General features: G+C 51.5%; 1 protein-coding gene across 1 annotated transcript in view; it reads right to left on the reverse strand.

Moving 5' to 3' along the window:
• TRABD2B (TraB domain containing 2B) overlaps positions 1-16,012 on the reverse strand; it is a 192,460-nt gene extending 176,448 nt beyond the window's left edge. The window contains exons 1-2 of the mRNA XM_054691515.1: positions 15,911-16,012; positions 13,327-13,887 (exon numbers count right to left, since the gene is read on the reverse strand). Of these exons, the coding sequence (XP_054547490.1) occupies positions 13,327-13,887; positions 15,911-16,012 (663 nt within the window). The remainder of the gene's footprint in view (positions 1-13,326; positions 13,888-15,910) is intronic.
• Positions 16,013-17,135: the final 1,123 nt, after the last annotated feature.

Raw genomic sequence — 17,135 nt, forward strand, 5'->3', positions numbered from 1 at the left:
CTCTTCTCAGGCCAGTGATCAGGGTCTCGGGCTCCCTCACACTGGGGGTCTAACTGTGCTGGCCTCGAGCAGCCTCCAGGCCACATTTACAGTCTATAGTTTCTAGGAGCAAATGGTCCTAAGAGTCTGTTCCAGAAGCCGAGAGTCCTCTTCTGCCTGTGCTGCGTGACTGCGCCCTGGAGCTCATGAGGGTTAACACGCTTACACAGCAGCTCCTTCCTTAAGCCAAGGGGCTTGAGCATTTAACAGCAAGCCTGAGGGAGATGCTTTAGTTTCATAAGTGAATGAACTGCAGAACATGGGAGTGGGGGACAGTGGCCCTGCAGTGACCCCAGGATCAAGTGCATGGCTTACAAGGAGGCCTCCACCATCCTTCCTGTCCCCCTTTGACATTCAGCACCAAAGCTCAGGAAAGCCATGCCTCATCCCCCTAAGGCAAGGAGCTCCTCCATCACACACAAAATGCCACTAGCTCAGGACTCCCGGACAGTGAGCGTGCAGTGCTACCAGCTTGGCAACATTTGCTACCAGCTTGATAGCATTTGCAGGGTTCCAGGGTCCTCCAGCACCTGCAGAGTCCCAGCCAGCATGGGGTGGAGGCTCAGAGAGTGTTCAACCTGACAGGTGGCTGGGAACTGAAATTCTGTCCAGCTATTATGGCGCACTGAACGGGGCTCCTCACAGGGCTCTCAGTCCTGTGCACAGACGGGGGACACTGCAGGAAGCATGCCAGCCCCGCAGACCAGTGCTGGCACAAATTTACAGCCTCCACTTCTTTTTTATTGTTGTTGTTTGTTTTCTTTATTTCTTCTCCAGTTTTACTGAGATATAGTGACAAAGAGTACTGTGTAAGTTTAAGGTGTACAGAATAATGATGACTTTCATGTATTGAGAAACAATCACCACAATAAACTTAGTAAACATCCATCATCTTATACCAAAAAGAGGGGAAAATTTTTCTCAGAATTCTTAGGATTTGCTCTCTTAACAATTTACAAATGTACCAATTGCAGGGTTAATGTAAGCCCTGGAGATGTATAATATTGTAGCTAATTATCCCATAATTGGAAATTGGTACTTTTGGATAACCTTCCTCTAAATCCCGACCCCTCATTGTTAACTATTTTTCTATCTGTTCTGATTTTAAGTTTGTCTTTCTTTTAACATTCCACATATAAGTAAGTCACATATAGAGTTCGTCTTTGCTTATTTCGTTTAGAATGATGCTATCAAGTTCTGTCCTTGTCACAAATGGCAAGATTTCCTTCTTTTTTTTATATAGCTGAATAATATCCTTATTATACACACCACGACCTCTTTAACCATTTATCTATTGATGAACACTGAGCTTGTATCTCTGCCTTGGATATTATAAATAAAGTTGCTACGAACATGGATATCTCTTTGCCATAGTGTTTTCATTGGCTTGGGATAAATGCCTGGAAATGGAATTGCTGGATCAATTAGGCTGGATCAATTTTTTAACTTTTTTTTTAATATTTATTTATTTATTTATTTATTTATTTATTTATTTATTTATTTATTTATTTATTTATTTATACAAGCACTGGGTACAGTCAGAAGCGCAGGAAGGTGAGAGAATTCACCAGAGCCAGAGCGGGGAGCAGAGCAGGCAGAAGGACCAAAGTACACTGCTGAGGGGAGCAGCGGGCGGCAGGAGAGGTCTGTGCGCCATGTGGGACCCTCCTCCAGTGGCCGGGGAGCAGCCAGGGATCGAACCGGCGCTGCAGAGGCTGCGGGCAGCTTTGCAACCCAGCGCTCAACTGCTGCGCCGCCGGGGAGGCCCAATTTTTTAACTTTTTGAGGAAACTCCCTACTTTTTCTATAGTGGCACCACCAATTTCATTTCCACCACAGTGTACAAGGGTTCCCTTCTTTCCCCATTCTCGGCACTTGCTATCCCTTATCTTTTCAATGATGATTATTCTAATGGGGGAAGTGATAGCTCACTGTGGTTTTGAATTGCAATTCCTGATGAATAGTGATGTTGAGCACCTTTGCAGGTACCATTTGTATTTCTTCTTTGGGGAAAAGTCTGTTCAGAGCCTTTCCAAATTTTTTAGCTGGATTATTTGTTTTTCATTTGCTATTGAGATGCATATCTTCTTTATATATTTTGGATATTAACTCCTTCATCAGATATGTTTTGCAAATATTTTTTTTCCCATTCTCTAGGTTGTCTTTCCATTGTGTTGATCTTTTCTTATGCTGTGCAGAAGCTTTTTAGTTTGATAGAGTCCCATTTATTTACTTTTTTGTTGCTTGTACTTTGTCATATTGAAAAAAGTCACTGCCCAGACCCAAGTCAAGGAGCTTTTCTCCTGTGTTTTCCTTAGTTTATGGTTTCCAGTCTTACATTTAGGTCTTTAATCCATTTCAAGTTGATTTTTTGAATGGTGTAAGATAGGGGTCATTTCATGTGGGCTCAGCCTCTCTACCATACCTTCACCTGCCAAAGTCAGCTTCTGCTCCCAACCCCTCACACCCCTCTTCACTCTAGGTCCTTCCTGGAGAGGTAATCTTCCTCTGAGGAAACCTCAAGAGTCTCTCAAATTTCTGCTTCTGCTAATCTTCTATATCCCAAGCCCCCACTCCCAAGCCCCCACTATCAGATTCCAGTTCCTTTCTTTAGATACAAAGAAGTTGAGAGCATAAGTTCTGCAGCCAGACTTCCCGAGTTTGAATTCCTGACACTCCACTTACTGGATGTATGACCGCAGGTAAATGAATTAGCCTCCTTGGGCCTCAGTTTCCTCACCTGCAAAATGGGGCTAAATACAGCACTACCTGAGAAACTGTGGTGAGGAAAAGTACATGGAAAGGACTAGAACCACATCCAGCACTCTACTGTGAATCTCCCTTTCTCAGGTCTTTCCACTCTTCCTTCCCCGACCACCCCCATATTCATCTTTGCACCCCCAGAACCTGGAACTGAGTGTGGCATATGGCATTTCCCAGCAGAGCTTGCTAAGCGAAGGAATGAGTGAATGGAGGAACAGTTTAATAGTAACTAATTCAAGTGGCAGAGATTTGTAGGATATTTCTCTTTGGGGGAAAGAGAAGAGGAAAAACACCTGCACACGGAAGAGATGCCACTGTGCAGAGAGCTTTGGAGGGCTAGTAAAGTCCTTCCCAGGCTTTCTCCCTTGATTCTCCCCAGAACTCGGAGTTGCTGCTATTAACAGCCAACCTGCCCCTGCATCCCGGAGGAAGAACACTCCGAGAGGGGACTGCCCAGGGAGCCCTGTAACCAGTGGCAGTGCTGAGCCTCAGAATGGAGTCTCCAGTCAAAAGTTTTCGATCTCTCCTTCTGATGTGCCCCACGCCAGGGAGTGGTGGGAGCTCACTGGACGCCAGACCTGAGCAAATATGGTCAGACATTACATACCGCTGATGGTCAGAAAAAATAACCACACGCCAGGCCACTGGGTTCCAATGAGGCCAACCCAACACCCAGCCCTGCTCTGGCCCATGCTCAGTGAGACTAAGGGATCACATGCCTTCTTCACTGTGGATGGGCTTCACCTCAAGACACAGTGACAAATGGGCCAACAATAACAATTAAAATGACCACCACGTAAACCACCAGTTAACATCCATCACTTCCTACGCACGCCCAGCACTCAGCTACGTGGTTTATATGCATTATCCCACTGACTCCTCACAACACCCCAAGGACTAAATACCACTGGGAGCCCCATTTTTGCAGATGTAGGAACAGACCCAGCCAATGTGGAGTAGCTGGGATTTCTACTCCAGTTTATCTCTAAAGATACCAAAAACTCTAAATAAAAATCCTTGCTCCATCAGTTTGCACAAAATGCTTAGCCTTGAATTCTTTTTTTTAATTTAAAAATTTTATTTTATATAATTCTTACATCTTTTTTCATCTTTGCACAATGTATGCATTCTCATTTTGGCTATATTCCCCATACAATTGCACCCCCCCTTCTTTTGACTCTAGTCCTTCCTTTCCCCGCCCCTCCCTCTCCCCACCCCCTGTAGTGTGTCTCTGGTTTATAGTTGCTTGTTGATTTTGATTTATACTTTGTATTGATTAGTCTTTTTCCTGGTCTCTTATTTAGGTTTTCTAAATTCCTGCTATGAGTGAGACCATCCGGTATTTTTCTTTTTCTTTCTGACTTATTTCGCTGAGCATGATCCCTTCTAGCTCCATCCCTGTTGCTGCAAACTTCATGTGTTTATCTTTTTTGAATGCTGAGTAATATTCCATGGTGTATATGTACCACATCTTCTTGATCCAGTCATATATTTTTGGGCATTTGGGTTGCTTCCATAGCTTAGCTATTGTAAATAGTGCTGCTATAAACATAGGGGTACAGGTGTTCTTTGGAATTGATGTTTCTGTGTCCTTTGGGTAAATACCTAGGAGTGGAATTGCTGGATCATCTGGAAGCTCTATGTTTAGAAGGTCCAGAAATCTCCACACAGCTCTCCATAGTGGTTGAACCAGTTTGCACTCCCACCAACAGTGCAGGAGAGTTCCTTTTTCTCCACAACCTCGCCAACATTTGTTGTTGCTAGTTTTTTTAATATGTGCCATTCTCACTGGTGTGAGATGGTATCTCATGGTAGTTTTGATTTTTAGTCTCGAATTCTTCACAATAGGGAAAATAATACTTACCTTTCAGGACTGTTTAGGAATTTACTGTGATAAACTGAGGTCTAGTACCTAACAGGCACTAAATACCAATGGATCTGTAAGAAGCTGGATAGGAACAGCAACAATAAAGCTAAAGAAGGGAAGGGTAGAAAAACTATTCCTTGCAGATTCACTACATTTTCCCATTTAGCACTTTTACATAGCAGTCTCCTTCCCACCTTAATCCTTTCTGGTCCCATGTCCAGGGTCCACAATCCTATTCAACCTGCCAGGTCTCCATTAAGAATCCTGAATTTCTTTCTCACCACATCTACAATAAACTATACAGATGGATGCAGAATAATAAAAAATCACTGCAAGACCACTAGCAGGCTATGAGCATTGTGCAGTGCTAGGTCAACTGAACATCTCAATCAAAGTCAAACCCAAGGATCAAGCATCACTATCACCGAGGTCCCAAAGTATCTCCATTTACCTATGCCATGACCAACCCATCACTCCTCAAGCTGCATCTCAATATCAACAGAGGGTGGTCTAGGGCTCAAAAATGTCCCATAATTCAGTGGATGCTGCAATCACTCAGTTGGAGATCCAGGGGAGCTACTGGGATTCTGGGACCCCAGAACCCCTGAGTGGCCAGAAGCAAACTTCCTTACCTTTCTGAGCTCAACAGTCACAGTGGCAACAGAGGGGCCAGGACACTGTGAGAATACAGTGGGAAAGCACTGTCTGCAGGCAAAGAAGCAGGCTCTCGCCAGAACCCTACCATGCTGATACCCTGATCTCAGCTCTCCAGCCTCCAGCACTACGAAAAAGTAAATTTCTGTTGTTTAGGCCACTAAGTCTGTGGATTCTGTAATAGGAGTTCAAACAGAGCAAGACACCCACCAATTATTTTAAAATGCAAAGCTAAAAAGCAGCCACATCACTGCACTTAAACTCCACCTGCTGAGTTATGATCAGGTGGCATCAACCCACTGGGGTCATCCAATATGGGGACCTCAGACAAAAGTCTGTCTGCCAAAAGGCATTTGTTTAAAGAGTCCAGGCTTTCAAAATGGACGGTGCTCAAGAACTCACCACTTCAGAGGAGTATGAGCTGGCCAGACTACAAAGCTGCAAGATGGAAGTCAGGCAGAGGGCAGTGAGAGCGAAGGCATGGGCCACGACAGGGATCGCGTGAGGGGGGAGAACAAGGACAGGTTGGCATCGCTGGAGCTCAAAACCAACTCAGCGAGTAACAGAAAAAATTAAACATTTAAAAATGAAAATAAAGTGCATGTAGGGGGGGCAGAGGGGAGAGGGTTAGCTTAGAGTAGCTCATGTGTGCTGTGATCTGGTAAAAAAAGAGAAAGAAAAAAAGAGGCCTTTGTTTGCAAGTAACAGATGATGCTCTGGTCTGGCGTCCAACACAACAAAATGTTCCAGGATGAAAGAGATAAACCCAACAGGGACCTGGGACCCATGGGAGTTAAAGTCCTGACCAAAGATGCCGGCAACATTAGCTCATCTGCACACCTCAGGTGGGAAGTGTGAAGGCTTTTGTGAATATGGAGGGCAAGATGCAGTCCCTTTTTAGCAACCCTGCTGCCAGCATCCCAACCACCAAACACAACACAAAGCCCCAACTCCATAACTGCAGCACATTCAGTCCAACTTTATCATCAACTAAAAGCATATTTTGAGCTAGGTTTTAAATCTGGATCTACCAGGAAAGACTGCTTTGGTAATGATTATAATATAAAGTATAATATGTAAGTGCTAAAAAAAATCAATTGCCATAAAAAAATCCCACAGAGAAAAATATATGTAAATGAGTCATTGAGGAAAGCCATGGACCAGGTTCCCAAGCAGATGAACCTTAGGAATACTCTGGGAAGACTTCCTGGAGGAGGCACGGCTTTGGATTGAGCCTTGGAGATCTCACAGGATTCAGAGGAAAAGAAAAAAAGGAGGAAATTCCTGAAGAGGGAGGGGGCCCAGGACAAGCAACAGCCTTTCCAAGATTGGGGCAACAGTTTTGTGTTCCAGCGGATATACTGCACAGATTTAAAAGCCTGTGGATCCTGGAGGAGCTGCTCGGCGAGACGGCTTGGCAGCGGCTGAGCAGAACTGAAGGCTGGGCCACCAGCTGCCTGTGGATTAAGTGGGCGGACAGAGAGCCAGTGATGGGAGATAAAAGGGAGTGAAGTGGATAATATTTAGAAGCAAACTTGAGGGGGGAAAAGAACGTCGGCAGCCGGGCTGGCAGGCTGCGCGCTTGTCGAATTCTTCAGTTTCCTCCCTCAGAAAGCTGCATTACCAGGCGACCCCTTCCTGGCTTCCAGAGATGTCCAAATGGGAACTATTAACAAAGGCACGCTCCCATTTTATCTCCCTCACAAAGTGCTTTGCCGCTGCTCAGGCGTTCTCGCCTTGGCTTGAGGTTGACTGGCGGATGGGCTGCAGGAAGGGGAGCAATGTGTTTGCAGATGGGGCTTCTTGGAATTCTTGTGAGCTGGTCCCTTCCAACTCCCCGAGTTTAGAAATCTGTGTCTATGTGCTGAAAATTCTTCAAAGTTAAGAGGGTAGGATTTCACGACGTGAAGATTCTTCGAGTCCAAAAATGCCTCTGAGCCTCATGTTCTAAGATTTCACCATTCTTAGATTCCCTGAGCCTCCGAGTCTCAACCGTGATTCGGATATTCTGGAAAGCTGGTGATTTTCTTACTACGGACTTCTGATTCTGAGACTCGAATATCTGCAGCCCTCTTGGTCACCTCAGGCTCTCTGGCCTCACTCTCCTCCAGCAGAGACACCTGAGCTGCGTGCCTACTTCTGCATTTGTTTTTTGCTCTATGCTGGGATAATATATTAAACATTAAAGTCTGAGGTTAACCAGGTCAGAAAGATCAGCTGAGCCTGCTGCGCCAGCAGGGGCTCTTTGCAAACAGCTCTCAGGGCACAGAAAGAATCTGGGATGACACATGCTGAGGGTCAGAGCTAGAAGGTCCCCTGAGGGACTCCGCATCACGTGACAGACATTTGCTGAACAGCTCCTGACCACAGTGCCGGGGCTGGGTGTGAGAGACAGTGGGTGTGGCAGGCCGCAGCAGGAGGTGGAGCCGGAAGCCCAGTTCCTAGCGCAGGGTCTGGAGTTACAAGGTGCGGCCTGGGCCAGCCTGTGTGTTAATCCCACAGTGACCAACAGTGGCTGGCCTGAGGTCCTGGAGGGGGTGCCCAGCTGCCTAGGGTAAGGCACCTGATCCTTCACGCTGACCAGGGCACACAGATCCTACAGGGTGCCACAAGCAAGGACAAGGGCTGTGAACTCGAGGAACCAGCGGTGGGTGCCGCAGTGGCTGTGGTGCAGGCTCAGAGAGAGTGGAAGGCCACCAAAGTGGCCACTCTGTGCGTATGAGAGCAGGGTTCTCAAAGATGGGAGTATGCAACAGGAGAAGGGAAGAAGAAGAGGGTCTCGAGGTGAATGTGGAGAACAAGGACACCGGAGACACTAATGCCAGGTGCTCCGTGCCTCAGTTTCCACAGCCGTGAAGGGCGGAAACACCCAATAGAGGCCAAGACCGTGAACTTTTCACAGGTTAAACCTTCCTCAGGGCTCTCTCCAGCACCACAGGGGCCCCACACAGTGGATGCTGTGCTTGAATGAGTAAGAAAGCAAGTGAGGGAGAGGAGTCCTGAGGAAAGAGAGGATCCAAGCCTGGGCAGGTGTCCAGCGGACCATGCTGCGACAGGCTGGGGCTCTCTCTCCACTCTGTAGACTGGCAGAGAAAGAGGCAGCAGGATCACCCACCGGAACCAGCAGGCTGCCAGACAAGTAGGTAGCAGCAGCAGCCTGCCAGAGACAAGCCTGCCAGCCTCTCCCGATGGCTGATAACTCAGGCTCAAAATCTCAGGGTGGGATGGCCCAGGGCCTCCAAGATGTGGGGCAGAAGATAAGCACCAGAGTAGTCAGACCTGGACTGACCCTGGAAATCTAGCCCAACACTTTTCAGGGACACAGCGGCAACCTCAGTCAGAAAGGGAAAAGGACCAGTCCAAAGTCACAGGCAAGGGAGGAAGGAGGGAGGCAGGGCTAGTGGTGTCCCTGGAGGAAGGTGGCAGCTATTAGAATTCAAGGAGGGGGCTCTTCGCTGTGACCTACACAGTTCCCTTCATTCATTCATTCATTCATTCATTCATTCATTCATTCATTCATTCAATAGTGCTGGATGGCTGGGAGGCAGGACAGGTCATGTCATGGTTTTCGATCCTTCATTCATTCACTCAGGCAGGCATTCTCCAAAATGCCTGATGTGTGCTGCTGACTCCTCAGGGTGTGGCTAAAGGAGCTCTGACAACAAATCAAGGCAGCCCTTCTTTATTCAACAGTGCCTGGTTGGCATGGGTTAGGGGATGCTCTTCTTCACAACAGTCTCAGAAAGCTGGGGAAGCATTCCAAGGAGGCAGCTGGTTCCCGGGATGGCTTTGGGAACTCTTATTTTAGAATCACAGCCAGATCCAATTTACTAATCAGGGAGAAACCGTTTCAGCACTTTCCAATGATCTCTCCAGACATTTTTTTTTTTTTTTAGTAAGAACTTAATCTCCCTCCCTGCCCCCACACATACACACAAGTCACCATATAATGTAATCTGACTATTAAAAATTAATTCATCTCACAGGTGCCTGACAAACACAGAGGTAGACTCCTGAGTCCACTTGGCTTGGTCATGTAATCGCTGCCAAAGGTCTTATTCTTTTGAAGCCTCAATTTACTGTCTGTAAAAGAGATACGAGATGACTTGTCACAGCTCCCTAAGGCTCGATGGGATACACTTTTGAGGTGTAATGTAGCACCCTGTACAGAGACAGAGGTCATAAATGAGGATTCTGCGGTCTCTGACTTCCCACCGAGGAGCCTGGAGAACTTTACAACGGTTTGAATGCCTTGGCCATCATGGCCAAGTGTCCAGCCTGGATGGGCACTCTGGATGGGCAATGGCCACTCCAGCATGCTTATTAAACCCTGCCAAGCACAGGATGGCAGGGCCCTCGTTTTCTTAATGCCTCGGAGAACCACAAAAGTCAGTCTTCTCCTTCAGCACCTTCCTTCACTGTGCAGGTGGGGGAGGACTGAGGACCTCTAGAGGGGAAAGGAGGTCTCCTAACCAGCCCAGTGAGTTGGTGGCGGTCAGTCCCTGTCCCTGCAGGCAGCCCACAGTGCTGATTAAAATCTGCAGGTCCCAAGACTGTCACAGGTCTGGAGCCAAGGTTCAGGCATCCCAGGCCGCTAAAGGCAGGGGCTGCCATCCTCTTATTACCCCAGCTCTACTTTGTTTAATAGCAGATGGTCAGTGGACATGGCCGCTGAGGGAGGGTGCCAACAGGGCAGACCTGATGCTTCCCAGGCAGCCTCTACTTTCCCTGCCCTAGAGCTGGTGACCCAGATTCTTTTCCAAGCACAAGGCCTCCTGAAGGTAGTGTTCTTGCATGTCTCATAAATCTGGTCACTAGTCTCCCATCTGAGAGATGGGGAAACCAAAGTTTATAAACAAGTCCTTGGGTTTAGTGTCAGAGCTGGGACTGAAATCTAGAAGTAAATCTTTTTATCTCTCAGCCCACAATGCTGAGCTGCCTGTAACACACTGGAAATCTTAGTGGACATGTCTTCTCCAATTCCATACAAGCCCTAGAGCCAAAGGAAAAAACGTCTAAGTATAAATTCTCTAAGAAGTAAAATTTGAAGTCCTCAAGGGAAGAAAGAAGACTGACAGAAGAACATGAAATACCTACCCTATAGAAAGTCAGTGTGGAGCAGGGGGAAAAGCATCTTTCATTTAGAGTCAAGCAGACCGACTCTGTTCCTCATTAGCCATATGACCTTGGGCAAGTCCTCCAACCCTTCTGAGTGCCCACCTTAGAAAGCCACAGGTTGTGAGAATCCAACAAAATGGAAAAGCATGGGAGTCTCCTGCAGGGTGCCTAGCACATGGAATTGATTATACCCATCCCAAGGAATGTCGGGGCTGGAAGGGGCTTGAAAGATGACCTAATCCCAGGGTCTCATTTCACAGATGGGAAAAACAAGGCCCAGAGAGGGCAACTGACCTGCCCCAGGTCACATAACAGGGTGATGCTGGGTCTATCATCCTCAGTTAATGTTAAAATTAGAGACCATGGCCAATAAACTTGCCCTTCCAAGCTGTTGCAAAGGTAGAAGAAATTTTTTCAGTGGCTCCTCCAGCCAATGGAATCCCAAAATGTAAGCTTTCTTTCTCCACTTAACAAGGGAAAATGTGGTATTTCTGCCCAGAAGAAAATACAACAATTTGAGTAATATGAAAATGAAAACAAAAATCCCAGGTCTGAACAAAAAAACACTCTTTTAAGGCTTCTTTTTCCCGCCTTCCTCTCTCATTGCAACCCCCCCCCAAATATTTTGCAATAACAGTAATGCTGAGAGGAAAGAAAAAATAAAAATCTGATGCACTTAACAGATATTTCGGTACAATAATGCATCACAGATGTTCATATCAAACTGTGCACGCGTGCATACAGTTTTACTGAGGCTATTGCATTTCTGGCTTTGGGGTTGGGGATCCCTAACCACCCCATCCGTCCAGGTGCTGGTAGCCCACCATTCCCAATTAGCCCCTGGCTGCCCAAGAGACCGGAGGAGCGATTTCACCGCCTGACTCCAAAATGATAATGGGACAAATTGGTGGGGTTGGCCGCTCTGGCAGGTGGTGAGGGTGTGTAGATGAGGTCCTGTATCGCTTGTTCTGGACTTGCTTCCTATAGCCCTCTCAAGGAGATGCACCCCAAAACAATTTTAAGAGCAGCCCAGGCTGGTGATGGGGTGGGCACATTTTTGAAACTGGAGATTTGAGTCTGTTTGATCTTCAAATGTGGGCTTTGGAGACTGTCAGCGGGCTCCTTGCTGGCCGATGAATGGTTCTCAGAAACTTTTCCTAAAACATAACCTCATACACTTCCCAGCAAATGTTTTCAACCCACCAAAACCATCACTCAGTTGAACAGCAGTGTTTCCAGACCCCGAAGAAAGATAGTTTTGTTGTTTTAAGAGAGACAGACTAAAGCCAGGGGCTGTGTAACCGGAGGGTCGGTGTGCTCCCTTCGGGCCCCGTCCGATTCTTCTGTGGTTGGTACAAAGAGGGTGTTGAGAGTGATGGTGGAACCCACTTCCCTAACTTAAAAAAGATATCGAGGCCCCGAACAGAGGGCCCTCCCACAAATCTGCCTCCAAAATGAGTTGGGCGGTGAGCACCGGGGAGCCCCACACAGATAATATCAGCACCGAGGCCGGCCAGGGAAAAGTCACTTCAGAGGGAGAGAGCCGGTATGTTCAGAGGAATCAGCCAGAGCCAGAGAATGCACAGGATTTTCCCCCGTGGAGAAGGAGTCAGGCGTCGTCAGAACCCCGCGGGGCGTGACTAACTGCCCCAATATTCCTGCCACCGGGGCCCTCTGGGTAAGGACGCCACAATTATGGGAGAGCCAGCAGGAGAACCGACAAACCAGCCTTTCATTTGGCCGGCCAATCAATCTGGCTTCTTACCTCCCTGGGGACAATATTGCATTTCCCCTGGAAAAACAAAAGCCAGAGATCTCTGAAGGGGGATCAGTTTCTGCCGTGGTTTCCCTGGTGAAGAGCTTGCAACATCCCCGGAGCAGCAAACAGGTCTGGTCCCAGTGGTAGACTTTCCAGCCCGGCCAATTTATGGGGTTGTCTCCTTAAAGGAAGAGCAGGGCTCAGGGACCACGCCTCACTCAGGGCACCAGCCCAAGCCCTGCTTGGGGCCTCCTTGCAGGAGCCACCAGCCTGGCTCAGAGTCCCCATCCTGGGATTGACAGCCGGTCTCAAGGCACAGATGTGAACTCATTGTTCCCAGGGCCTCAGAGTTGAGTTTGGGGCCAGTGAGTTGCTAGTGACCTCTGCCCACGGAGACAGAGCTTTTTAATGACAGTTTGCTGGATCAAGTCTCTGGCAATCGGAGACTTTAAACCTCCTAAGCGCCCCTCCAGCCCTTTCTCCCTGCTCCCACTCCTGAGGTTCAGAAATCAGAACTGTCAACTTTTAAGGAAACAGACTTCTCTGAAATTGTTAACCCCAAAACTACCCTTGCTGACTGTCTCCCAGTCTAGGCAGGCAGTCCAAGGGTTGCCTGGAGTTTTGCAAAGGCCTGGAAATGGGGCAACCGCAAACCAGTGCTACTCAGATACCGGGTCCACTACATTAACTGTGTGCCCAGCCCCACGGACCGTGCACCCGCTGATTCCTCTCCCCAGATGTGCTGCCGCCAGGAGGTGCCCACACAGCAGCCTCCCAACAGCCTCCAGCCCTTGAGACCAGGGCCTCAGAAAGCCAGAAGCAAACTTGCACCTCCCTCTTCTTGTTTGTCATTAGGCTGATGCTCCCAGGGAATTCCTTCTGCTCAGGCAAGCACAGCAGGTGGGGGTGTATATCCCCAACAGGTAACACCACAGAGACTGAGAAAAACACCCAAGCCCCAATTCCAGCTCATACCACTCACCCTCATACCACCACAAAAGCAGCAGGAGGCCTGCCCCATGGCCCCCAAAGCCTCTCTCCCTATGGGGGCAGGGCTTTGGCTGCCCAAGGAGAAAGACCATCCGTGGAGATAAAGGCGCCTGGGGGGGGGGGGCGGCCTGCCTACCTGAGAGAAGTTGAGCCCATTGAGTGGGTGGCACTGCTCCTCCACCCGCTCCACAGCTCCAGTGCTCTTCTTCATCTTCTCGGCCTGCTGGGCCAGGTAGAGGTCCAGCACGGGCACTCCTCGGGAGCGCACGTCGGTCTCCGTGAGCGAGTTCACCATGAGCATCACCCACACGGGCCGCTTGCGCTCCCAGTTGCCGGCGATGGCATTGAAGAGGTAGTCGGCGTACAGCCCCTTGCCCCGCTGCGCAGGTGTCATCCACGAAGGCATCATCAGCTTCACATAGTCCAGATGGCGCTTCAGGCGCCAGTAGAGCTCGCGGGGCAGCACGTCCTGCAGGTTCTCCCCATGCGGCAGCAGCTGGCAGCTGGCCAGGGCCGAGATGGTGTAGGGGTCCGTCAGGTCCAGCTCGAAGTAGACACGGGCGCTGGCCTGGAAGGCCGCCTTGGAATTGTCTGGGATGAAGTTCCAGACGCGGGTGTAGGGGACATGGATGGTGCCAAACAGGTAGGCTGGTGGGTCACGCCGGATAGTCCACAGGAAGGAGTTCAGGTCCCTCTGCTGCAGGAGGAGAAGAAGGAGAGTTTGAGGCTGACAGCAGCTGAGTGAGCCAAGGTTAAGGGTGGTAGCACAGGACTGATGTGGGGACATAAGGGCCGACGTGGCACCATGGTAAAGAGCAAGGATTTCAGAATCCGGAAGACCCACATGCAGATCCTGGCTTCGTCTGCCTTCAGGGTATGACCTTGAGCGCCCACGGACTCAGTTTCCCTATCAGTAACATGAGGGGATGAGAAGTTGTCGGGAGGGCTTGGAAGCACAATACACATACAGAAGCCCTTCGAGGCATGCCAGGCACAGAGGAAGGAGCAATGAAGGCAGGCAGGCAGGCAGGAAGGAAGAAGGCAATGAAGGCAATGTGACTGGCTTTGGCCATGAATGCCAAGAACTGCCAGGCCACCTGAGAATATTCATGCTTGGCCAAGCCAAACCTTTACCGGTGGGGTTTCACGTGGAGGGTGGGGAGAGGGGGGGATCAAGAGTCCTGCTCTGGCAAGAAGGGAGGAAGTCATATAACTTTTAAATCCAACCATTAGAAGATACACGCCAAGAGCACTTTGAAAGCAGAACACCTATTAAAAATAGCACACCTATTTAAACAGCTACTTCCCATTCATCAGGGTGGATACAGTTTTCTTTTTTGGAGGGCAGGTCTGGGGTGTCAGCTACTCTGCCTCACCAGCTGAAACCACAGATGAGAAAATGCTTTGAAACCTGCAGGCTAAGTGAAGTCTTAAGGCCCCAGTTTAGGAGGGGAAGATTCCATAGAATTAGCCCCAAGAAATGTACATATTCCGAGTGCTTTCTAGACTCCTCCCTAAAAGAGATGTACCTGGTCTCCTACCCCAATCCATCTTCTCTGACCTCAGCTGTGAGTGTGTGTGTGTGCGTGAAGGAGGGGCATGAAGACAGCAGTCATTTCCCCAGATCCAGTTTAAGGGTTAAAGGGCATGAGAAAGGAACCACCATGTCTCTCAGGCAAGGCCATTTTCCATCCATAAAAAAACCTTGACCTGCCCACTTACCACCTGCAAGCTTGAGGTCAACTCACAACGCTTTCCTGCCTGATTCTATTAAATAGCACGAATGAAAAGTATGTCTTGGGGTGAAGCAGCAGGACATCAATTTACTAACAACCAAAAACTGAAAATCCCAGCCCACTGGAGATAGACTAGGTCTGCGCGCCCAGCCAGCCACCCAGCTCACTGTGGGCACAAGTCAGGAAGCACCTTGCCCAAGGTCAACTAACTCCCAGCCTGCAGGTCGCAGGGTAAGGACCCTCCAAGCCATCCCCAGTCCTCTGGGCTCCAATTAGAGTGATTTCCCATGCATTGGGGGAGGGATACTGAGGGAAGTCAAGGGTTTCCTTGGTCTGGAAGGAAAATTAGGAGAACTGGTAATTACTCAACCCTCAAGGAAATGCTAGGCCAGCATACCCTGGCCTTCCTTCTCCTCTGCTCTGGAATCTTCCTTCTTTTTGTGACATGGGGCAACTTGGGAGAGTGGGTGCTGCGGGGGGTGGGGGGGAGTAAAGGGGGGGGCCCCTCCAGGAAAAGCCTGCCTTAGGTCAGAGATGGGGAGCAGGGGAAAGAGGAAAGCCTCTGCCAGGGGTGCCGAGTGTGAGAATGAGAGAGGAAGGACTAGGTGGAAGTCAGGGGAGCGGAGGGCAAGGAGTGGTGGAAACAGTTAAATGTGTCCAGGGAGAGTCCAGAGCGCAAAGACAGGGTAAAAGCGAGGAAGAAGCGGGTCAAAAGGCGCACGGAGAGGAAGCGTCCGGCGGGGCGGAATGTCGAGGAGAGCCTCAGAGCGACAGCCTGGGAGCCGGCGAGGGAGCCCCCATCTCCGCTCCCGGCACGGAGCTGCAGCCCGGGCAGAAGCAGGGACGGGTGCCCGCGGCAGCGCCAGGCGGGCGAAGGTGGAACGGGTGGGCGAAGGTGGCTGCGGAAGGCAGGACCCGAGTCTTCGTCCCGCGGGGCTGGACGGCCCCGGCGGCCAGAGAGTGGCCAGGCAGGCGCTCGCTCACCGATCCGGGCGGCCGGCACTGTCCTCCGTGCGGGGGCTGCGGGCGGGCGCGGGCGGTGGTGAGGAGGGCGGCGAGCAGCGGCCCCGCCAGGGCGGCGTGCATCCTGCCGGGGCCCGCGGGGCGCGGGGGACCCTCCTGGGCGGCGCCCCCTCAGCGGGGCGGAGAGTCCCCAGCTGGGCACCGAGGTTCCTCTGGAGCGCGGGGCTCCAGCTACGGGATGCTGGGAGCCCTCTGGGGCGTGGCTGGATGTCCCTGCCGGACTCGGGGGTCCCTCTGGGGCGGGGCTCCGTCTGTTGGGAGAGGGGGACCCTCTGGGGCGGGGCCCCCTCCCCAGGGTGCGCAGCCCGGCTGGCTGAGTCTGGGGGCAGTGAGAGCGCGCTCGGGCGCCCCGAGGCGCGGGGAGGTCCCGAGCTGCGTCGGGGTCCAGGGGCGCGCGAGGTGCCCGGGGCAGTCCCGGGCTCCCGAGCGCGCGAGGGTCCTGGGGTTATGTTGGGGACCCGGGGCGCACAGAGTCCCAGGGGTGCGCAGCGCTCCAGGGGGCGCGCAGTGGGACAAGTGCGGCGGCGGGCGCTGCGGGCGCGGGGGTCGGGTCTGGGGCGCCCGGCTGCCCCCGAGCCGGGCTCAGAGGGGCGGCGGGCGGCCGCGCGGCCGCTGCCCGGGCTCCGCCATGCTGCTCCGCGGCCGGGAGGGAGGGAGAGAGGAGGGCGGGAGAGCGGCGCGGAGCCGGGCCGGGCGGGGGGCTGGGGCCGCCGGGGCGGGGGGAGGGGAGGACCCGGCGCGGGGGGCGGGGGGCCGGGGCCGCGCCGGGCCGCGCCGGGCCGGGCCGGGCCGCAGGGAGTCGGGGCGAGCTCCGCGCCCGGGCGCGGCGAGGCGGGGTCTGATGGGCATGGCAGGCGCTCGCTCGCTCCCCGCTCGCTCCCTCGCTCGCTCCCTCACACACGCGCGGAGGGAGGCGAAGCCCGCAGCAGCCACTTCCCAACTTTCCAAACTTCCCAGCGCAACTTTTTCCTCTCCTCCCCTGCCCGCGCCTCCTCCTCCCGCGGCCCTCCCCTGCCCCGAGCCAGCTCCCCGCCCGGCCGCGGCCTCCGCGCGCAGCCGCCAGAGGGCGCCCGGGGCGCGGCCCCGCCACCAGCCCCGGCGCCCCGAGGTGGTCTGGAGATGCGCGAGCCATGGCAGATCTGGGGACCCGGACTAGCCTCGCTTGCCCAGTGCATCTGATGCTCAG

Source organism: Talpa occidentalis, unplaced genomic scaffold (genome assembly GCF_014898055.3).
Source record: "Talpa occidentalis isolate TD23 unplaced genomic scaffold, MPIMG_talOcc4v2.1 talOcc4.9, whole genome shotgun sequence".
Classification (NCBI taxonomy): Eukaryota; Metazoa; Chordata; class Mammalia; order Eulipotyphla; family Talpidae; genus Talpa; species Talpa occidentalis.